Here is a 23,978-nt window from a genome sequence, read left to right as displayed (position 1 = left end):
ACGGATTTGTAGCACTAAAAGAAGTTCTGGCATTTGGATACACCCCCGTTTTTAGATTCTTAAACATGTGCTTTCAAGTTTCTGCTCTAGATTCATTCTGCACTTCATTCTGGAAATGCATACTTTTGATGCTCCAAAAAGAGCATCCTGAGAGCCAAAGCTAGAGCTTGACTGGTCAGGAAGGAGCGAGTGGCGCATGTCCAATTCCCCCTATCTCTAAGGGACATTTTGAAACCTTTCAGAGCTTGTCAGAGGGACAGTAACCAGCCCATAGTCTGGAGGGCTGCTCCCAGGACTATCCCTCTATCCCTCCTCCCCTCCTTGTGCGGTTATTTTTAGCCCTGGGAAATCATGTTTCCTTAGAGCAGTCCCTAATTGCTGCTTCTGTTTGGGAGCTGGGAAGCTCATTGATCAGGAAGCCAGCAGCGCCAGATGCTGCTTTCGCTCCTGGGCTGAGCTTTCTCCATATTTAGATAGTAGGACAGGCAGATGCGTCTGTCATGATGAACCTTGCCTTGGTGGCAGCAGTGTGCAAAAGCTTTTGCTGGGAATGTGGACAGCTCTTGCAATTCCAGATCACATTGGCCCAGGTCCCTTGCCTGGTGATGATCCCTACTGGAAAACTTCTCTACCTGGCAATCCCCACCCCACCCCAATGCCACCCTGTGGAGCCAGGATTTATAAGAGAGTTCCCCACCTGCGTGTTGCTGAGCCACCCCTTCCCCACCACTGGAACAAGCCCCCTTGTGCTGCCTCTCTCAGACTGTGCCCAGGCTCCTGGCCTCAAAGTTGACAGGAAGAGACTCTTCAACTGGATTGCGAGTACCCCTGGTTGTTGACCCACGGCTCACTGTCCCAGGGAGCCCAAGCCCTCTGAAGTGGCTGTAGTTCACATAGGAATCACTTCCAAAAGACAGTGGGATGGCGGGGGTGAGGAACCAGTCCTACTCTTCTTCTCCCCAAAGGTGAAGGCGGACATTTCTCCTTATTTTAGTGTTTTAATATTGCTCTAAGTAAATAAACGGGACGCGGGTAGCGCTGTGGGTTTAACCACAGAGCCTAGGACTTGCCGATCAGAAGGTCGGCGGTTCGAATCCCCGCGACTGGGTGAGATCCCGTTGCTCAGTCCCTGCTCCTGCCAACTTAGCAGTTCAAAAGTATGTCAAAGTGCAAGTAGATAAATAGGTACCGCTCCGGCGGGAAGATAAACGGCGTTTCTGTGCGCTGCTCTAGTTCACCAGAAGTGGCTTAGTTATGCTGGCCACATGACCCGGAAGCTGTATGCCAGCTCCCTCGGCCAAAAAGCGAGATGAGCGCCGCAACCCCAGAGTCGGTCACGACAGGACCTAATGGTCAGGGGTCCCTTTACCTTTACCTAAATAAATAACCAAGTGTCCCTCCCTTGCCTGAGAAGCCCCTGCTGCGAAGGCACTGGAATGCCTGGCTCATTCACGCACCACAAAAGCTGCAGATTTCCAAAAGGCTGAGTGCAGAGACCTCTGGCCTAGATCCCTCCTCTGTACAAACAGCTCCCGTTTGTCCTAATGACTCCTCCCTGCCACCCCTTAGCCCAGCTGGACAGATCACCCTCCTGGCTCAGAGGAGCCTCTTCCTGCCCCCAACCCCAGCTGTGTCAGAGAGGGGTTTTCTGGTCTCCGGCCAGCTCTGTCGTCGTCAGCCACCTCCTTATGCTTCAGGGAAGCTGCAGGACTGCCCAGGACCTCCTTTGTTGTCCTCCAGCCCCAGACACACTCCTTTGGCTCTGCCCCATAGGGAAAGAGAGAGGGAAGGGGGGATCCATTTGTCTCCCTGCTCGACCCAGCTGTGACTCTGAATGATGTTTTCCCTGCCAGAGTGGCCTCTCTTTTCTGTGCTTGGCTAACGTACTCTAATTAGTATTGCAGGCTAACGACCTTGCTCCCTGGAGACCCCAGTGAGAAAGCGCCTGGCTGGAGCCACAGTTGTAGTAAGGACGTATCGCTCATGGGAACGGAGCAAGCTGCAAGATACAGAGGCAGAGGTTGCCTCCATGCTCTGGCCACAGGAGGTCTACCTGCAATGAAGCACAAAAAGGGAAGAAGTTCCCACCAAAGAAGAATGGATAAATAAATAATGCATAAATAAAGGGCTGGCAAAGTTAACAGCTAGAATCAGAGAATCTGCTTTGTGGAAGAACAGAAACCTGTTTTGCACTATTTAAAGAAATATTATAGTATGATGAAATCATGATCAGGATTTGAACTATGAGCAACAGAAGGAATTAGAGATTATTGTATTATTGTTATGATATAAGAGGGAGAAGCTAGGGTACAGCAAAGGGGAGTAATAAAAAACACCAAGGGAAATGGGGTGGGAAGTCGACAAAACAAAAGAAAAAATATTATGTATTGGAATGTATATGTGTTTTTTTTTGAAAATTTAATAAAATATAACCAAGAAATGGGAAAAAGGAGCCTACCTGCAGCGTGTACATTTCCTGTTATATTATAAAACTTAGTGGGTGGGAATGGGGCTGTCATTGTACCTAAACTTGATCTGTCTCACGGGTTTGTTGTCAGAATAAAACAATACATTGTAATCTGCTCATAGGTTAAGATCAGACAGAAATACAAAGAAAATAATGCATTAGTCATGAGAGCTAGAAACTCTGGGTGAGAGCTAATATTCCCAGCAAACTGAACTAAGCTAGATGAGCACTCTTATCCACATTAAATGCACCAGTTTAAGAGATTAGCACCTTGTAAGGTTTAATTATCATAACGTAGTCACCTGTGAAATGTTATACAACATTTAATAGAGAAGCTTTCTACCAGTCAATTTCAATCTCATTTTCTGTTTCTTTGCCTCAGCAAATTAGTCAATTATCTGCTGTTATTCCCCCTTACCCTTCGTCTTAAATTTCCTTAGATAATTATTATTAAACTTTATTCGGGGGTGGGAGCCTTTTTTTGCTTTCAGAAATTGCTGCAGCTGTGATAAATTGCAGAAACGCAGTGAGGCTTTTGTATTGCAGAAGAACTTTCGGTGCCAATAACAAGAGTATTCTGAATGAAAACGCAGTGTCATCCTCAATCTTAGCTTGTGTTGTTGCCAGTAAAGGAGAGAGACTGCATCAGTTCTCCTTCCAGAATGGGAAGGTTGAGTATATATTTATGCTGAATCTGCTGCTACTTGAGAAATTCAGATACACCCCTGTCTGGAGATGAAAATTTGTTTTTTAAGATCTCTAGGCCGCTCTTGGTGGTTTCCTTGTGAAAACGGCTCCAGGAAATTTGGGGGCTGCCCTAACTGGCAGATCTGCCCACTGTTACACAAGTCTTGGTCACTTCTAGCCTGGAATGTTGCAACACTATACATGGAGCTCTAACACTGGTCATCTGCCTCACAAAGAAACAGACTCCAGTTCTAGAGAAATAACTCAATGGTGGCAACAACAAAATAGCTATCCTGATTTAATGTGGGTTAGATGAAATGGTCTGTGAGGTAAGTCAAGGAGCAGGAGGATAGCTGTATAGAGAATATGTTACGGGCTTTACAGAAATAAATAGCTTAGGGGTAACATCAGTTATTGTTGGGAGAGTCCCAGGATGCATTGCAACATATGCAACAACAGGGCATGCTCACACTGTCCATTGCCAAAGGAAGATGGAGAGCATTACCAACAGGAGTATTGTACAGTGGTACCTCGGGTTAAGTACTTAATTCGTTCCTGAGGTCCGTTCTTAACCTGAAACTGTTCTTAACCTGAAGCACCACTTTAGCTAATGGGGCCTCCTGCTGCCGCTGCGCCGCCACCGCGCGATTTCTGTTCTCATCCTGAAGCAAAGTTCTTAACTTGAAGCACTATTTCTGGGTTAGCGGAGTCTGTAACCTGAAGCGTATGTAACCTGAAGCGTATGTAACCCGAGGTACCACTGTACTGCAAAGTACTTAAAGGACTCGGGGGCACGAGCCAATGCATAAAATTTGCACAAAATATTGTTTTAAAGTTTAAAAAGAAGAGGAGGGAAGAAGGGAAAGGAGATCCAGAACTGGTGCAAAAGACCTGGGCCTCTTGGATTGCCCCCAAACAATACCCATAATTACAAAAGAAATCTGATCGCAAGCATTAAGCCAACAGGTATCTCTGTCTTTCCCCCCTTCCTCTTAGGCCTCTTAGGCCACCTATTCCTCCAGTACTAGATTTGATATCCCTGACCCAGCTGGCTTCCTACCATTAGCCCCAAGCTGGCTTTGCAGAGCCATCTGGAGACAGTTTTGACCTACATGCCTGGCACCAGAGGGAGTTCTCTGGGTTCTGACATATCAGACAGGAGGTAGAGGTGAAGCAAGTGCTTGACATTTAGTTGCTGAAGAAGATGACTGATGAGTGTAAGGATACATCACTACAGCAGGATTGTTTTCAGAATCTGCTTTCAGAGAGAGATGGTGGTTGTTGTTTTTTGCCCACTGCCTAACTTTGACAACTCAGCCAACATTGGCAAAAACTTAATTTGCCCAAGGTAGGCTAATCCATCATGTTTTGGGTGGCAAGGGTGATAAATGGGGAGGCTGTTGCTCAGGCTCATGGTAGTCCATAATAATCCATTGTATTTCTATAGTGTTGTCTGTGTTGTTCTTTTATGACTTAGTAACTCCTATCCTATAGGGACGCGGGTGGCGCTGTGGGTAAATCCTCAGCGCCTAGGGCTTGCCGATCACATGGTCGGTGGTTCAAATCCCCGTGGCGGGCTGAGCTCCCATCTGCGGTCCCAGCCCCTGCCCACCTAGCAGTTCGAAAGCACCCCTAAAGTGCAAGTAGATAAATAGGTACCGCTTTCTAGCGGGAAGGTAAACGGTGTTTCCGTGTGCTGCGCTGGTGCCGGCTCGCCAGAGAAGCTTCATCACGCTGGCCACGTGACTCGGAAGTGTCTCCAGACAGCGCTGGCCCCTGGCCTCTTAAGTGAGATGGGCGCACAACCCTAGAGTCGGAAACGACTGGCCTTCGGGCAGGGGTACCTTTACCTTTACCTTAACTCCTATCCAGGCTTGCCAGATCACATTCCAGAGGTCTGTCCTATGGATCTCCAGGTTGTGATCTAGCAAACCTACTCCAATGTCCTGGTGTGCCCCACTCCCCAGTTCACTCTTCACGTTCATAAAAAGTTTGAGGCTAACTCTCATACGTGATCTACAGAACTGAACTAATGATGATACCCAGCCATCTGTGGACAGAAGAGCAGATGTATTAGAGACCCTTCAGATGTCTTCTATTGTGCATTCATTATGATTTGTGTTCACAATGGGGCAGTTATATGCAATCTGCTTTCAGCATTGTTCATGCCTGCAAAATGTCCACAATCAGTGCATGTCCCATAACTTACTGCTGAGTTCCTGTATAAATCTCCAAGGTTGCAATCCTAAGGCTTGTGGAAGAGGACAAATGATAACAGTTCGTCCACATCATCCTACCTGTGTCCTGCTGGGCCATCGCCCCTCTTGCACTTCTCCATCCTTTCCCATTTTTAAAAAAACAATTCCCTCTCATTGGCAACAATAGTGTGCAATTGTGCACAATGGGGCGTGGCTCAAGCACCCTGGGATTCCCTTCTTGTGTAAATAGACCAGAGGCACAAGTACTGAATCATGACCCTAAGCTAAAAACCTCTGCAAAATAACCTTGGGCCTTTGTGACTGTAAGCAACAACTTATTCATCTCCATCAAACATACTACCAATGTGTCGCAAGATAAGGGGCCAGGGTGTGTGCGTAGGACAACAACAAATAACCTTGATAGGTCAGGCAAGTCACTGTGCACATACCACCGGGCCTCAGGTTCGTCAGCCAATACGAACTGGGAGAAAATTACCTACACCTGATGACGAGTTAGACCCTAACTGTGAAAACAGAACCTATCTGTTAATCCTCTCCCAGATAAATTTTCCTTTCTGCCTTTTAAGCACAAGCCCATCCCATCTGACTGTTCCTTGTTACCATTTCAGAGGACAAGGGGGAAAACATTGCCTAGAAAAATTTGCCATAGGGTGGGGGAAGTCCTTGCCTGAATTTTAAGGTAAAGGTAAAGGTACCCCTGCCCGTATGGGCCAGTCGTGTCCGACTCTAGGGTTGTGCGCCCATCTCACTTAAGAGGCCGGGGGCCAGCGCTGTCCGGAGACACTTCTGGGTCATGTGGCCAGCGTGACAAAGCTGCTCTGGCGAGCCAGCACCAGCGCAGCACACGGAAACGCCGTTTACCTTCCCGCTATAAAGCGGTACCTATTTATCTACTTGCACTTAGGGGTGCTCAGTCCTAGGCACTGAGGTTTTACCCACAGCGCCAGCCGCGTCCCTTTGCCTGAATTTTAGACAACACTATAAGCTAACTTTTCACAGAATCCCATGTAAGGAGTACTCTGTGTACAGCTCTCAGGCTTTGGAAAATGGATGGAGTGGCCCTGAATACACCTTCAGCCCGGTAGGCCAGGCCACTGCAGGATCCCTGAGCCCCCTAAGATTTCAGCTGAGCTCTTCATTCTTCCTATTATTGCTTTGTCCTCCACAAATGATGAAGATACCCCTCTCTTCTCATCTCACAAACGCACTGTTCATCAGCTGCTAATATAGGATCAGATTGGAGACCCTGAAGAATTTATTTGGCAAATGTAGTCAGCGGGAATCTGCCCATTCTTTCCTCTCACGTTCTCATTTTTTCCAATCTTAAATTCACTTCTCCACATTTCCACATTGGCCTGCATTTTTTTAAAAGAAGTCCTAATGAAAGTTCATCAGCATTTCTCCTATTATACATATTTTTGTATGTGATTTTGCCTAATAGCTGTGTTCTCCAATACAATGCACTTTTGTACCTTATGTTCACTAATATATGCATTTTTATGCACGCTTTGCCCTACTGCATGCATTTTTGTGAACATTACTTGGTTGGAGAACTTCTTTGCAAAATTCAGAGAAGTGCAAATTTGGATGGATGCTGGCTGTCTTTTGGTTTTCACGTTGTTTCTGAAAGTGTGACTCAGGGTGATTTGCTTTTAAATGCAAACTGAATTGAATTTCTTCCCCATCCCTAACTGTAGGGCATCAGGACTCCTAATTTGAAGCCCTGCCCTAAGGAGATTATATAGGCCATAGCATCCATTGCATCAGCCAAATAAATCTGGACAGTCAAAAGTGTGGAAGCTAGAAGAGGAAGGCTAGAAGACCCATTTATTGGAAAGAAGCTGATGGTGTATAGAGCGTGAACCTCAGAAAGAGCTGGGCTGAACCCAAAAAGACAGCAGTATGTTCACTGCATGAGGGAATGATTGAGATCTGCTGAAGTAATAGGTTCCTGCTCCCCACACCAGTGACCCTATTCCCCACAACTTGTATTCTACACAACCTGCTGGGTGCTATGGCAGCAATGAAGGATCTGTCTCCCAGCTTTTCTGATGTTGGCTTGATTTGGATTCTAATACGGTGGTACCTTAGGTTAAGAACTTAATTTGTTCTGGAGGTCCGTTCTTAACCTGAAACTGTTCTTAACCTGAGGTAACACTTTAGCTAATGGGGCCTCCCACTGCCACTGCATTGCTGATGCTGGATGTCTGTTCTCATCCTGAAGCAAAGTTCTGAACCCGAGGTACTACTTCCAGGTTAGCGGAGTCTATAACCTGAAGCGTCTGTAACCTGAGGTACCACTGTACTGGTTTTAATATGTGATTGTTTATACTTGTTTATAGATTTTGAGCCAGTGTACCAGTTAGAGTGTCGGAGCAGGACTTGGGAATCCAGGCTTCAAAACCTCACTTAGCCATGAAGCCACTGAGTGAACTTGGGACAGTCATCATCCCCAAGCCTAACCTACCCCAATGGTTGTTCTGAGGATGTGAGAATCATGCTTACCGCCTTGAGTTCCTTGGAGGAAAGGTGGGATATATATGCGATAACAACAAATAAATGCATTTATTTGTGTAAACCACTCAGAGGTTGTTTATGACAAAGGGCATAACAGAAATTTATTGAAGTAATGTAGCATTACTCAATTTATTGAGGAGTAAATAAAATAAAATCCTTATCACCTTCAATCTCAGCTGCTCCAAGACAACTGTCTACTCCCGTCCCTGGCTGGCACTATTCACAATTTGAAGAAAAGGGCCCAGGAATGGATGTCTGCTTAATGCATATGTTGTTGCGGCAGAGATTCCTCTATGACTTGGAAGCCATGGCACTTCCACTGATACAGTGGCAGGAAATACGCATGGGAAGCATCCCTCTCCTGGAGACTCTACCTGGGTAGCGACATTCCCTTGTTTGCTTGGATATGGGTATCAGAGATGCACTTGGCCCCATCCTGCAGGGCTGGTCTTTCTTGGCCTTTGGCTTTCTGGCAGTTCAGTAAATAAAACCCTAGCCCAGCTGTCCTGGAGGAAATCCAGGTAACAAGGACACCTTTTCTTTCTCTGGTCCTGCTATTGCCTGTGTACAATGTGCACTGGGCTTATTAACTTGGAAGGGACAGCAGTATAAACATCCCTTTGAAAACACAGGGCAGGAAGTCTTCAAAATGCAGTGCCCCATCTTCCCAGAGGCACCTCCCTGCAGCAAACAGAACAACTGGTCCAGAGTACAGGGGGAAATGGCCTTGGGGAAGGGACTGGAGGGAGTCTGGAATGTTCTGTCTGAATCCTGCTAAGAATCTTAAGCATTGCTTTGCTTCGATAGACCAGTGGGCCATCTCATCTGGTACAGTGGTGCCTCTGGTTGCGAACGGGATCCGTTCCGGAGGCCTGTTCGCAACATGAAAAGAATGCAACCTGCAGAGGCGCGTCTGCGCACACGTGGGTTGCGATTCGTCGCTTCTGCACATGCGCTTGACATCATTTTGCACTTCTGCGCATGCGTGAGTGGCGAAACCTGGAAGTAACCCTTTCCGGTACTTCCGGGTCGCTGTGGGACGTAACCTGAAAGAACGTAACATGAAGCGGACGTAACATGAGGTATGACTGTACTCTTTATCTCAAAGTGCTCCACAAAAGCTCACAGGCAGAATGGTGAAGGTGGCCCCCCCCCATTGTTGTTATTTACCTGCTCTTCACCTTAAGGTCCCAGGAAAGGGTGGTTCTGGATAGACCCATTCTCCATGAATATATAAACTGGCTTGAAAAACAAAAGCTTAAATAAAATCCATAACTAAGGTTGGGAGGATGTGGAGGATATTGTAGCAGCCCTGCATCGTCTCCATTCTCCCTTATAATTTCCATAATACAGGGGCTGTGTAATGTGCGATAAAACCACACTCATCAGTTTCACTGCTCCTCCCACTCAATTGGCTGCCACTTGCAAGGTGTGGGGTGAGAAGTGGAGCATGATAAAGTAATGCCGTACATTTTGGATTATTATACATTAGTGCAGATAATAATGAGACCAAGGACTGCTATTTTCAGTGCCAGCTATGCATTCTTTATGGCTCCTTCTAATAGTGAATTAAGCGGGTGGGTGCTGCCAGGATTACAGCTAGAATAGAGATACTGAGAAACAAAAAGGAGGTATCAGGATCCTCAGGGGATCGACATGCTTTGCAGAAGCACGTTTTAAAAACAACAACTAAGAGGGCACCTTCCCACAGAAAACAACCAAATGAAGACTGTGCATGCTTTGAGAGAGGATACACTGCAATATTGTGTTGCAGGTCTCTTGTTCAATGTTAATTCCATCTTTAATCATGCCTTACTTAATTTGTCTGTCCTGATTCTACTGCCACCCAACATTCATTGGATGAATTCTGAGTTATAGTATTATGAGGAAGAGAATGCCTCCCCATTCACTGTCTCTATACGCAGAATTTCACCTCTTACTTTTGACACCTTTTTTCTAAACCCAAATGCATTAATCTTTTTACACTTTCTATTTAAGGGAAATGATAGTTTTAATCGCCTTTTTTCTGTACCTTTCCTAGTACTGTGGCCATCCCTTTAAGATGCAGAGATCAAAATTGAACATGCCCTAAATAAATTTGCAGCTTTATTCTTTGTCCCTTTCCTAATAATAATTCATAATGCTGTACATTCTGTTTACTGCCACAGCACACTGGGCTGACATTTTCAATGAATTCCCTACTGTGAACTCCATATCTTTTTCCTGAGGAGTTACAGCCAATTCACCATCAGCTGGGGAATTTAGGATTTTTATTATATTTTTGTTCCAGTGGGCATCATTTTGCTTTTACTTTTAATATTACCATGTTTTGCTGTTTAAGAACCTTTTAATAGTCAAAAGCTTTAAAAACCTCCATAATATCAACCAATTCACACCAGTCTATATCTTTCTTGACTTCCCAACCCTGACCAAAAAATGCTTAAAGCTTGATTTAATGCTGTTTCTTCCAAGGCTACAGGTTTAATAGTTCTAGCTTTAATAATGCTGCTTCCACCAATTTGCCGGGGTCAGATAGCTAGGCTGATAGAAACGTAATTTCCTGAGACTGTACCCTAAAAGATCCTTTTTAGAAATTAGCGTTCCACTAGCTATTAACCCTGTGGTATGAGGGTCATTTTGGTTTAGAATTACCTTGAAGATGAACAACTTCACATTTTGAGTTCTTTAATAATTATTCAGTCAATGCCACCTGGTCCAGGTGAGTCATTTAAATTTGTCAACTGAATTCCATTAATGTTGTTGTTCTTTGGTCACCTCTGGGTAGCAGAGGCTGCTTCCAGGTGGATTTTATCTTGGTAGGATTGGTGCTCCTCATGCACACATGTTCGGGGTTTTTCCCGGCATCTGGAGAACATTGTTGATATCAAAATCACACCTTTTCTCCACACTTACCCTTTCAATGAAAAAACCTGACAAGTTTTAAAAACAGCAACCTGCTCCCAGTAACCCGTTTGCAATATCTGAATGATCAGTTTGCAACAGTAAGCTTCCATCTGAAAACACTCGTAGTTCTTCAAACAATGTGCAAAGCAGACACGGTTTGAGTGTGGGTATATTTCCTACATGTTGGATGCTATAATCCCATTGACAGAACTATTAGGTGCATGTTGTGTTAAGCTTATTTGTTTTCCTTATTCAGAAGAGCATCATAGCTCTGTGACTCAGGATTTCATTGTACGCTAGTTTAAAGCACAAGTACAGCCCAATCCTATGATTGTTTACTCTGAAGTTCGATAGTGCTTGCTTGTACATAAGTGCACCTAGGAAGACACCATTAGTCCTTCCTTTCAGAACAATGCCAGTTCTTAGGCAAACCTATGGGAAAGACACCACCGTTTCTGATAATTTTATATTTTCATCTATATGCTGCAAACTGTGCATATGCTTCAGGCTTTTGCAGTAGGACTGCATAAGTGGTTCTTGAATTCCAAGAGGTGGGTGGGATTGGAAGAAGAAGAAGAAGAAGAGGAGGAGGAGGAGGAGGAGGAGGAGGAAGAAGAGGAAGAGGAAGAGGAAGAGGAAGAAGAAGAAGAAGAAGAAGAAGAAGAAATAGTGCTTCTGTAAAAAAAATAAAAATGTAATTGTGCCTGGGAAAAGAAAAAACTCCTATGCCTGGTGAAAGATAGATGCGCTGCAGCATCACTCATGCTGGGAATGTAATGCAGTACATTCTCTCTTCCAGACTCTTCTCTCAGCAAACAAGCATCAGAGCTGCTCTGATCCTGCCCCCCCCCACTCACTTGCTCGCTCGCTTGCTCACACACACATACGCTTTCACCCCCCACCTCTTTGATTGCTCAAGAGAGAGGCTGTGGGGAGAGGAGGAAGGGGGAAGCTGCTCTCTTGTTAAAACACAAAAGGATTAGCCCCTAGTGCGTTAATGGCACAAACCTTGAAGCTACAATCCAACGCAGCAGGGGCTTCAGTGCTTGGCAGGGGAGGGGATGTCTGAGGCAGGAACTGATGCGATGCCAACAACCTAAGGCTGGCTCTGCCACTAACACCCCATTTCCCACTAGGGATCAGGTGGCTTCAACCAGTCTTAGGGGGAAAGTCATTAGATCCATCACCCACTTGCGCCTCTGCCATTATCCCGCTATTTTGGTCCTATGAGTGTGCACACCCACAGACCAAAGGCCTCATGGCTTCTGCATCTTAATTTTGATCTTCATTACCCTCTGCTGTCCCCACCATCATCAGCCTCGGCTGCAGAAAGAAATAACGGACTAAATCATAGTGATGATGATGAGAAGTATCTGATTAGCTGGGACAACTCTGATGTCACAAACGGCCGGGGTAATTCAATTTCCACAGCACTTTTCTTGTATTTAGCTGTGAAACAGCTATAGAGGATGACATTTCTACATTACTCAGATGTGAGGGTGCAGGGGTTTGTTTGTTTCTGTTTTAATATAAAAATAGGCCAAAGAAAACTTCAGACAACTTTATAAGTGTTTACACTCTAATGTAAAAAATGGTACTATAACGTAAAATGACTCTTTAGGAATAGGTGAGCCCTTGATTTCAACAGCTCATCTCCATGAGTATCCAGAACCCCTACTATGAGGCAGAGGAATGAAAAGAGTATTAATGATATTATCGGTATTAATGATAATCCCCACACAGCACCTTGTACTGTAAAATGTGATGAGACTCTTCCTGGCCTTGGGAGGTAAGAAAACAACAGCAGCCAACTGGAGAGAAAGGGATAAAATGAAAGTGATCAAAGGATAGGTTGGCAAGATAGCAAATGCAGGTGACATTCCCTATTTGGCTAACTGCTGCTGGACTACAAATCCCATCATCCCCTGAACACTGTCCATGCCAACTGGGGCTGATGGGAGCTGGAGTTTCCCACCCATGATTGAAATGGAGGAGGCAAAGCCTGCCTGAGTGCTGACTCCTGCCCCATTGGTCACTTTATCCCACATAGGGACACAGACTGTGTGCTGTAAAGGAAAGTGACTAATGGGAGATGGTCAGCAGTTTATACTACAAAGGGAGAAACTCCCATCAACCCCAGCAAGCATGGCCCATGGTCGGGGGTGGGGGGAATTGTAGTTTAGCAACACCTGAAGGGTCCAAGATTAGCCATCCTTAATCTATGAGAGGACATGCCACAGCACAGAATCTCTGACTTCATCCCACAGTGCAAGAACAACACCTGTGAACCACACAGAGGGCAAAGCAAAAATGTGTCGCTACCGCCACAATTTACCACTTCCTGTAATGCCAAAATCAACGCCCTTCTAGTCTCACATATATTGCAATAAGGCAAGGGTGGGGAACTGGATATGGTCAGCAGGCCAGAGCCTTATTCTCTACAGGCCAAGTTTGACAGGTAGGTGGAGCTGCTCCTCTGTCAGCCACCTGATGCCATAATGACACTGAGTAACCTAGGTTTTTTGCCTGTGTGGTTTGAAATCAAGCCACGTGGGCAAAGGCACAGGCTTGCACTTTGCAAGCCCTGATGCAGTGCTGTAAACTGGGTTTCACAAATCCTGCTCATCACCTGACTGCCAGGACTTGTGAAGCCCTGTGCAAGGTGGGGTTGACGAAGGGCTTGGTACTCTGTTGCAGGTAATCTCTTTCAAATTCCATCAACTCAGGCTGAAGAGCTGGCACAGGCTTCTGAAGAGCCAACTGTGCCTTCCCACTGGCAGCCTGTTAAGTATGGTGAATGGCCAGCACAGCTGCTGGAGAGCCTTTTAAGGAGGACATGGCCAAAGGCTTTACAGCCCAGGTATCCTGCAGAGAGCATTTGCTCCTGCTACATGAACTGCAGAAGGATGTATGTGTGGTTCTTCTTATTCTGGTAGCTTCCTGGGCTCATTGTCACATTGTTTGAGGCCGAATATTTAATCTCCAGCCCGTTTTCTCTTTGCTAACTCTACATGGAATCGATAACTCACTGGCTCAATGGGAAGCTTTGCTGCTGCTTTGCCAAGGTAAGAGGCTTGTAGCAAGGGGGCTTGCTGCTGCACATCTGGACACAGTGCCTCTGAAATAGATACATCTGTGTCTGCTCATGCACAGACCAATTGAGTACCTGTTAGGTGACTGTTGAATCCTTTTCTAAGCAAACACCCAAACCATGAGCCTGCAAGACACAGAAAAGGCGGCAAAGAATCCTCTTCACCCTCCCAGCATGCAACTTGGCCCATCCCTGGCTGCCCTCTGCTTGGAGGATGGTGATGAGACACACCCCCAACTGAAGGGGGCAAGATTGGAGCAGTTGTTATTCTGATGCACCGCACCAGGCAACTTCCCAACTTGCAAGGTCTCGTAGTGAGTAAGACTTGTTCAAACAGGATACTTTGCAATCACTCTGTTGACACAGCCCAACTCGGAGCAGAGGCACAAAGGGCACAGTGGAGAGGCTGCGACTGAACCTAAAGGACCCTGCTCAGGGCCTCCCATCACTGCAAATATCCCCACAGAAACAAGTGGTCATAGCTCAGCACTCACTCACCCACCACCGTGGCCCTTGTGATGCAAGGAACGGCACTCGAGAAGGCCTACCTGTCTGCCACTTAGCGGGCAAGCACTGATGCCGAGAGGCACATGTGCAGGCAGAACTACAGGGTGTGCAAAAGACTACATACTGCGTCTCTTGCAGGCTCAACCCCAGAAGACATTTTTCCATTCAGAATCTGATAGGCAAGTGTGTGGTGTAGTGGTTAGAGGGTTGGACTAGGAAAGGAAGAGATAGAGATCCAGGTTCCAATCCCCACTCCCTCAGCCAGGTGAGCCAGTCACACAAGCTGAAGCTAACTTATCTCAAAGGGTTGTTTTGAGGATAACCTGGGAGGGTAGAATTATGTAGACCCCTCCTTGTGCTCTTTGGGGAAAATACAGAATAGAAAATGAATGAAGGCAGATTTCAATCCATTTGTACTGGCAACGTAACGCAAAGCCCTGCCGGAATGTTTTCCAGAAATTGTTGCCTCCTGAAAGCATGTAAAAACACATCCACCTGACTTACAGTGGACCATATCAAGAAGTATATAACATCCCCAAATAGGCAGGTGACATCCACAGCTAGACACAACAGAAGAACCAGATTTGCTACTTAATTTGAGTTGGAACCTGTTTTTGCCAAGCCATAGGTTCTGCTAGAGAAGCTAGTCCTGGATCCTAGAATCTGAGGTCCAAATCATACAACTGGGGATGGGTGCCCTTATGCGGATTGAGTGAATCTGTTCAATCTTTTCATCAAGCAGTGAAACAATGGTGCAATAGGTTCTCTACACTCTCCAGTCATAATTTTTCAGTGCAAGCTGAGATTTTACTCTAGTATTGCAGTCCAACTACAAAGCATTTATGATGGTGCAATAGAACACCAGGGGACTTTTCCCCCAGTCTTGATTTGAGCATTCAGTGAAGCAATCACACAGCCAAATCCAGCCCAAGATGCAATCAACTCACTCAAACTGGCAGGGCTGTGTGTACGGAGTCTCCCAAATACTGCACTAGTAGGGGTTGGGGTTGCTTCTTTCTTTCTTTTTTTCTTGTTCTGGTCATCCAAAGAGAAGAGTCCATGCCTCTTGAGCATGCACAAACTCAACAAGTCTAGCCAGTCCACCCCTTTTCATTGGTGGCTACAAAATAAGTTTTCCTGGTTAGAGGGCCTGGCTTCCAGATAGGGCTGAACTCTGGCCATCATTTTACAAATTAAGCACCAGCCGCCAACCAAGCACAAAGCTGAAACACTCTAACAAGCTTAACAAACATATCTAACGAGATATGTTTCCCAGAATCTATATTGAGACTTATGCCAGATGGGGCATCAGAAATTAGGATTTTCATATCATCCATGCTACATAATGAGCTGAATTATATCAGACAAATGAATGGGTGGTATCATGATGCACTGTCCTCCAATTACATCCAGGGCATTTTGTGGCACAAGGAGAATAGACTCTTCACTGTGTTCACAGCCAAACAGTGAAAAACATCTATTCTGGGCCCCAAGCAGCAGAGGATTTGATACACAGGGCAAGAAAAATATGTGCTAAAGGTGAAGTGGACAAAGAGTATGGGAGATTGTCACATTGGGTCTCAACAATCCAATAGGTCAGGACTGTTGGGAGGGGATAGATAATGGGGATGTCTTAACACACTGAGTGAAAGGCAGTATTAGGTGAATGAGTCTGGGAAGGGCATGTGCATTTGAAAATCTTCATAACTGCAATTGCAATGGAATCTGGGATGTCAAGACATCTTTCTATTTCCAATTATTTCAGTTTTACTTTAAAAAAGCAACACCGAAGTTTCTAGTCATCAGCATTATTGGGGGTGTGTGTGTGAAAATGTGCAGACAGTACTTTGTGAAAACGTAGAGGTTGTAAGTGGGGTTTTCGGCGGCCAGAGGCAAAGAAGTCTGTGCTCTGTATATCTCCTGTCCCATCCCATAATTGCCCTTCAAGACCTTTGTACACACTGTTCTCTGTGTCATGTGTTTCTGCCACCAAATATTTAAAATTCCCTAAAAACTGGCACACGATATCATTTTTTTTTTTTAAACTAACATATTTCTGGGTTCACATCATGTTGAAATGTTTGCATCTCTGCATAATTTACACAAGTGATCCTTGGAGAATTGCAGGTTTCTCATTAAGAGCTGGATTGCTTTTAAGTGCATAAATCAAGATCACGTTACAAGAATTTGCTACTGGTAATTTGCTTCTGCTACTGCATTTTGGAAGGGTGTAGGTGGATAGATTTGGGGGTCTCAAATTTCAGCGGCACCCCCTCCTCTCACATTCTATTCTACATCATAGTTGCAGCGCCCCCTGCAGTGTCCCCAAGGCTCTGCGCCCAGTGCAACTGAACCAGTCACACTCCCTTAAATCCACCTCTGTGGATAGAAGCAGAAATAGTCACAAAATGTGCTGTCAGTTCCACCTGATGGGACCATACTGGGATGGGGTTGGAGCTGAGGACTATACAGTGGTACCTCGGGTAACAGGTACTTCAGGTTACAGACTCCGCTAACCCAGAAATAGTACCTCGGGTTAAGAACTTTGCTTCAGGATGAGAACAGAAATCGCGTGGCAGCAGCACAGCGACAGCGGAGGCCCCATTAGCTAAAGTGGTGCTTCAGGTTAAGAACAGTTTCAGGTTAAGAACGGACCTCCAGAATAAATTAAGTTCTTAACCCGAGGTACCACTGTATCATGCAGCAAGGAGGGGAGATTCCTGCAAGGCATTTTAAGAAAGGTCATATCAATGCTCCATTCCATGATATAGAACCAAGAGGTTAATTAAAGGGAGACTGTCTGCTCCCATGCAGCTTTTCCAAGAATTTGCTGTACATGTCGTCACACTCAAACAAGGGAAACTGAATCTAGCAAGAAGCGGGGCTGTTACCTAAACTCCACTGCTGTTCTGGGCTTGTGCATAAGGATCAGAGGTCAGAACTAACCCTGAAAGCCAATAGGAAGTGATTTCTACTCCTCGTGCACACACTAAGAGGCTGCCATGATTGCTGCTACAAGTCTCTTTTTGGTTCCTATCCTGCCTCACTGGGACGCGGGTGGCGCTGTGGGTAAAAGCCTCAGCGCCTAGGGCTTGCCGATCAGGCGGTTCGAATCCCCGCGGCGGGGTGCGCTCCCGTTGCTCGGTCCCAGCGCCTGCCAACCTAGCAGTTCGAAAGCACCCCCGGGTGCAAGTAGATAAATAGGGACCGCTTACTAGCGGGAAGGTAAACAGCGTTTCCGTGTGCGGCTGTGGCTCGCCAGAGCAGTGATGTCACGCTGGCCACGTGACCCGGAAGTGTCTCCGGACAGCGCTGGCCCCCGGCCTCTAGAGTGAGATGGGCGCACAACCCTAGAGTCTGTCAAGACTGGCCCGTACGGGCAGGGGTACCTTACCTGCCTCACTAGTGACACTGGAAGAGCCAGATCCCCACAGGCTGCAATTCTGTCCTCACCAGCAATGTACCCAAAGCAAGGCAATTAACCCAACACTGTCCATCATAGCAAGAGAAAGGCAAAAGTCAGGCTTGCTTGGGATTTTTATATCTGGTGTTCTGCAATTATCCTGCCTTGGTGCGTGCCACACACTACTTTTGGTATAGGCAATTTAGTGAGTTTTGCATGAGATCGTGTGTTTACAGCAATAACGTTAACAGTAATCCCAAGCAGGGTAGGGTGGACTCTGAACCAGTCCATTCCTAAATATAAATCTTTAGAAGTTCATTTATACACTAGATACCATTTTTAACACCTCCTGTTTGAACAACAACAACATCTGTAGGGGAAAATCCTTCTACTTATCCTTCCTAACTTCCCCAAGTTGCCAATGTAGGATTATACCGCACATACCAAGCGTTTAGGACAGATTTGCCTAAATGGGTAACTGGACCAGTATACAGTATTACTCTCCCTTACGCCTTGTGCTCCAATGTTCACCCCACTTTTGCAGAGATGGGTATAACCAAGCTTAAGTTCAGTATTCATTGAACCTGCTGGGCTTCCAGATCTGTTTGTTGTTTAGCAGTGTGTCACATTAACCAGAGATTTTCATATGGATGTTTTGTGATTTTGCAATACAGTGCGTAACACATTAAAACAAACAATCCTGTGCCTTGGGTCCTTATATATTGTAAAAGTGGCCGTTCCAATTCTGTTTCTTCCTTAGAATCATAGAGTTCAAAGGGACCAAAAGGGTCATGGACTAGACTAGATGACCCTTGTGGTCCCTTCAAACTCTATGATTCTAAGGAAGAAACAGAATTTCCATGCAGGTATCTTTTTGCCCAACATGTGGGTCGAACCCACCACCCAGAGCATAAGAGTCTCCTCTGAGCTATCCCAGTCATACATAAAGTAAAAAGAATTTTTTTAACCAATTGGCTGTCGTCTCCGGAGTTGTTTTTTTCACCTTTGGGTTATAGTTCACATGGGGCATGTGTTTGTCCATTCAACAGGCGCACACACTCTCCCCTCTGCCACCTTTTCTCCTGCACACATAGCAGATTGCCATTAGTATTAATTAGGTTCAAGTTCTGCTAGGTGTTACGTGACTGATTGTGTGGCTGGGTGTCTGCAGGAGGCTGTGGGCAGGAGACAAGAACATAGCCCTGTGATGTGATACTAGCATGGAGGAGGAGGAGAAGCAGGGCAGAAGAGGAACTGTATGTACTGTGTATATATATATGTGTGTGCACACCATAGCTGTCAACTTTTCCATTTTTTTAAGGGAAATTCCCTTATTCCGAATAGGATTCCTTGCAAGAAAAAAGTTGACAGCTATGGTACACACGCACGCACACCCCCCCCCCTAGCTATAGGCACAACTCCATGGTGGGTATACGTGCCCCCTTTCTCAGTGGCCCCTTCCATGCCTTGGCTTAATGTGACTTGTGAACCCCTTTGTGCCTCCTTTCATTCCCCCTCATCCATGCAGTGTTCTCTAACTACTACTGCCCCACACTTTCTCTTCCCAAAATCCAGAGGTTCCCTGTGCAACTGATGCAATTCTCCTGTTTGGGTTTTCAAAGCAAAGGGCACCAAAAAACTGTGGCATGGGCATAGCCAGGATTTTTGTTGGGGGGGGGGGAGAACCTTAGTTAGTTAAATATTTTTATTGATCATGGGGGACAGCTGCCCCCCCCTTGGCTATGCCCATGAACTGTGGACTAGAGAACAAGGCACTATCTAATTCAGGGCTGGTCAGACCTCAGGCTTGCAGGATGTGCTTGGTGGTGGTGGTGGTTTAACGGGAACCCAGAAGATCCACCAAGTGGAGTCAGTGTAGCATTAAATAATTCAGGTCTAGGGAATTAATTTTGAGTACCAGAATGAACTGAGCTCACAGCCCTTCCACCTGGAAACCACTCCTGGTTACCTTCAGGCATTCTTCATTTGGCAGAGTAATTTGGGGTCATCTGGTTTTGCTGCAGCCGTTGTTGATCAAAGGGGAGTTGAAAATCATACCCAATACTGTTTGCTCTTGGGAAGGGAGAAAAATTGTATTGCTCTTAAGAAGTAGCTAAGGAGGTCCTTGACTGACACATGTGTGTGTATGGTTATCTGGTCAAGGATTACCCTGTGTGTCCAGAGACAAGGGCTGCTATACGTCCGGATTTCCCAGGACATTACAAAGGCAGAATTGATGTCTTTCGGGGTGTCCTGTTTTTTCACTTTATGAAATATGGCAACCTTACCACAGACTACCAGGCCATCAAGGCAAACTGGGTGGTGCGTGGCATATTCTAACAGGCTCGCTAGAAATTGTGCCAAAGTTGACTATATACTTGGCGTCCAAGCGGGTCCCTGACCTCTCGGGAAAGGACGCTGCTCCCCTTTTAACAGTTGCAGAATCAAAGAACTGTAGAGTTGGAAGGGACACCAAGGATCATCTAGTCCAATCCCCCACCCTCCAGTGCAGGAATGTATAGCTGTCCCATATGGGGACTGAACCTGAGACCTTGCTGTTAACCAGCACCACGTTCTAAACAACGGAGCTCTCCAGAGGTCCCTTCCTTTAACCCTCGACAAAGCTGTCCCGCTATATTCGGCTGCCGTGTGGACGCCCCGGACCGAGGCCGTTGTCGCCTCGCCTCCCCGGGACGCAAGGCAGGGACGAGGCTGGCTGTTGCATGTGCTCAGCTCCATCCCGTTCACCGCGGGGAACCCGAGACCATAGCTGTCAACGTTTCCCCCTTTTTAAGGGAAATTCCCTTGTTCCGAATAGAAAGAAAAGGGAAAAGTTGACAGCTATGCCCGAGGCTGACGGGGAGATGAAGGGGGGGGGGGACCCCTTCCACACCGCCGCCCTCAGCGAGCCCAGAAAAGCGCCTTCGGTGCCCCTGGAACCGGCTGAAGGATCTCCCCGCCACGCGCTCGCGCCCCTCGACGTGACCAAAGGAAAAGGAAAAACCCGCGAAGACGGCAGCCCTCCTTCCCTCAGCCGCCGGCCCAGACCTACCTGCCTGTGTGGCTTCAGTTCTCGGCGCTCCCCGTCGGGTGCATCGCAGCCGGGCAAAGGGTCGAGGAAGTTCCCCGCCAAGGGGTCGCTCTGCGCCGGCTCCTGAGTGCTGGCGCTCCGCTCAAAACTTTTGCCAGAGCCGCGGCTCAATGCAGCCTCAGTGACCGGCTTCGGGGGGAGGGACCGGCGAGCTGGGGGGTGGGGGCCCGGAGGGAGGGGAGGAGGAGACAGCGGCCGAGCCTCTTCGCGGAGCAGCAGGTGCGGGCGGGCGGGCGGGCAGTCGGAGGGGCGCCGCGTTCTCCCCGCGTCAGGGAAGCAGCTCTCCACAAAGGGACCTTCCCTCCTGCCGGAGTCGCAAGTTTTCACTCGCCGTTGCTGCTGCTGACGCGCAAAGGAAAGCGAGACTTGGAGGTGTCGGGGAGGGCTGCGCAGACCACCTCCTCCTTCCTCTCCCCCCCCCACCCCGCCCACCCCAACTTCGGGGCAGATCGGCAGCCGAGGCTCAGGCCGCCTCATTCTTCCCAGGGCCTCGCGTCAGGGGGCGCCCTCCTGTTCCTGGGACACGTGTACTCTTTGAGTGGCATCGGGGAAAGGGGGCAAAGGCCCAGGAGGTCATCAAGCTCAAGGCCTTCCTCTCACTAATGAACGCCGTTGTTTCCCAAACTTGGGTCTCTCCAGCTGTTTTTGGACTACAACTTCCATCATCCCTAGCTAGCAGGTCCGAGGTTAGGGATGGTGGGAATTGTAGTCCAGAAACAGTTGGAGACTCAAGCTTGGGAAACCCCTGGATAAATCAGATGGGCTTATGGTGAGGTCTGGAAGTCTGCTTCCCTACCTAATATGGCTTGAAGAAAGCTAAGCAGATCAGCCCTGTGGTCTGAATTGTTAAGAGAAAACAGAACATCTGTGTAAGACACCAACTCTCCTTTAGGGCTTTTTCCAGACACAATTTATAGTGCATCATTTGCACCCATGGGCAGGGAGGGGCAGCTCCACCCCCTAAATAAATAAATAAAAATCATAGCTAACTGAGGTTCTGCCCCCCCCCCCGCACAAAAGTCCTGCCCCCTAACAAAAACCCTGGCTGCGCCCATGATTGCACCTGCCTTATCCAGGTGTTATGCAGGACATCTGGTTGGAAAAAAGATGTTCACACCTGAGGGAAGGTGTCTGAAACATTAAATATGTGGATATCTTTTTTCTTCTGGCAATATTTCTATTGCAGTGAGTGCGGGGGGGGGGGAGAGCCCAGCTGCCTCCTCCATAGCATATCAGTTGTGACAATTAATGCCTGTTAATTTCAAGCTCAAATTTTGTGGTCTCTTCCTCCTTTCTTCCTTTCCATTTAGCATTGACGCCACCCATTTGTGATACCTCCCTCTGGAAATGCATCTAGCAGAAACAGATTTGTAACTAAAATAAGCATCTTTACCAGATGACTGGAAGTAAGCCAGCGCAGCACCAATTTTTATAAAGGGGTGAGGGCAGCGAGCCAGGAAATCACAGGCCAGTTAGCCTAATGTTTGGCCTTGATAAATTGCTGGAAGGCGTTATTAAAAATAGACTTAGTAAACATAAAGAAGAGCAAGTGTTGGCACAGAAGAATTAGACTGGCTTGTCCAAAGGGAAGTTCTGTTTTACAATCCCAGGGTTCTCTGGGAAGAGGGATTGTTGAACCACTCTGGGAATTGGATAAATTCGTGGAGAACAAGGCTACCAGGCATGATGGCTATGTTCTACCTTCACTGTTGGAGGCAGTGTGTCTCTGAATACAAATGATAGCAATGAGAAGGCATGTTTTGCTTCTTGATTGACATCATTGCTAGGTCGAAACAAAATTTAAAAATTCCTTCCAGTAGCACCTTAGAGACCAACTAAGTTTGTTATTGGCAGACCAACACACCTACCTACCTGTAACTAGAATCATTGCTAGGTGTGTGCTTTATAGAAAGCAAGCAAGCAAGCAAGCATGAATGAATGAATGAATGAATGAAATAAAAAGAAATAAAACTGTTCTTCAAATAAACAAAAATCTTCCACTTGTGTTCATACACTGCATAGCTTTGTCTTTGTGCACAAAATAGCTACACAAATCTTTTTTTAAAAAAATATATATCTACTTTTGGGAAGTTGTTATTTTAATTTGGGTTGGAGATTGGATGCTGTCCCTACTCCATCCTTTGAATCCTACAATGTTGGGGAAAGTTCAAATGTACATTGAAAACAATTCACATTGCTAGTTTTATGCTCAACAGTTCTTATGAGTGGAAGTTGCTTTTATTTCCTTGTGTGCAGAGTGGCGGTGCTATAGAATTGTTGGAGAAGTTGGTCGCTGTTGGAAGCAGGATGCTGATTCTACAGGGGGAGTTCTTATCTCCTCTGGTTACCAGTGCCATTTTTGACAGCTGATGAGATTTGAGAGATTGTGCATCACTACTGGGAGATCTAGGCTATGGAATTAAATCTATCTGGTGACTCTGAGCAAGGTCATGATGGCACACTCTTAAGTTCCAGACCATTAATTCTGGAATTGCTAGGCAGTTTCCTCACATGGTCATTCCTGAATTTCAGGGATGTGCAGATCTACATTGTGGGTTTCATTTCTCTCATTCCTTGCCTTCTTCTTCCCCTATGTGCCACAGGGAGAGTACACTCTCTGGTGGCTTTTCCTCCGTCCCATTCAAAGCTGCTTTATTTCTCGGGCACATATGCCTCAAAGAAACCACTGCAATAATTGAAGGGAACTGTAGAACAAAGACTCAAAAGGCATTCTAAAAGCAACCTAGTTCACAACAGCCCAAAAGCTACTGATACTGCCTTGCCGGAGGTATGAATACTCTTGTGTGATCCAGTTTTATATATATATATATATATAATCCACTTCCCGTATAAGCAGGACAAACAACCCTAGCCACTGGTGGTGATGTCAGGCCTCAGGGACTAAACTTAATCATATGCTGTGGTCATTAAATAAAGGTAAAGTACTCCTGACAGTTAAGCCCAGTCACAAACGACTCTGGGGTTGCGGCACTCATCTCGCTTTACTGGCTGAGGGAGCCGATGTTTGTCCGCAGACAGTTTTTTTCCAGATCATGTAGCCAGCATATGGAAACACCATTTACCTTCCCACT

The 23,978-nt window shown here is 46.4% G+C and overlaps 1 protein-coding gene across 2 annotated transcripts in view; it reads right to left on the bottom strand.

The window, feature by feature from the left end:
* The window catches only part of GCGR (glucagon receptor), a 43,107-nt gene extending 21,729 nt beyond the window's left edge, over positions 1 to 21,378 (bottom strand). The window contains exon 1 of one of the 2 annotated variants that reach the window (XM_028715830.2): positions 20,848 to 21,378. In XM_028715830.2, coding sequence (XP_028571663.2) covers positions 20,848 to 21,363 — 516 coding nt within the window. In that variant the 5' untranslated portion in view covers positions 21,364 to 21,378. Of the gene's footprint in view, positions 1 to 10,542; positions 10,763 to 20,847 lie in introns of those variants that run through there. The other variant, XM_077924125.1, reaches the window with a different exon arrangement.
* Between the last annotated feature and the right edge of the window lie 2,600 nt (positions 21,379 to 23,978).

Source organism: Podarcis muralis, chromosome 2 (genome assembly GCF_964188315.1).
Source record: "Podarcis muralis chromosome 2, rPodMur119.hap1.1, whole genome shotgun sequence".
NCBI lineage: Eukaryota > Metazoa > Chordata > Lepidosauria > Squamata > Lacertidae > Podarcis > Podarcis muralis.
The sequence above is the reverse complement of the archived record's forward strand: the minus strand, read 5'-3'. Positions and strand labels throughout refer to the sequence as shown.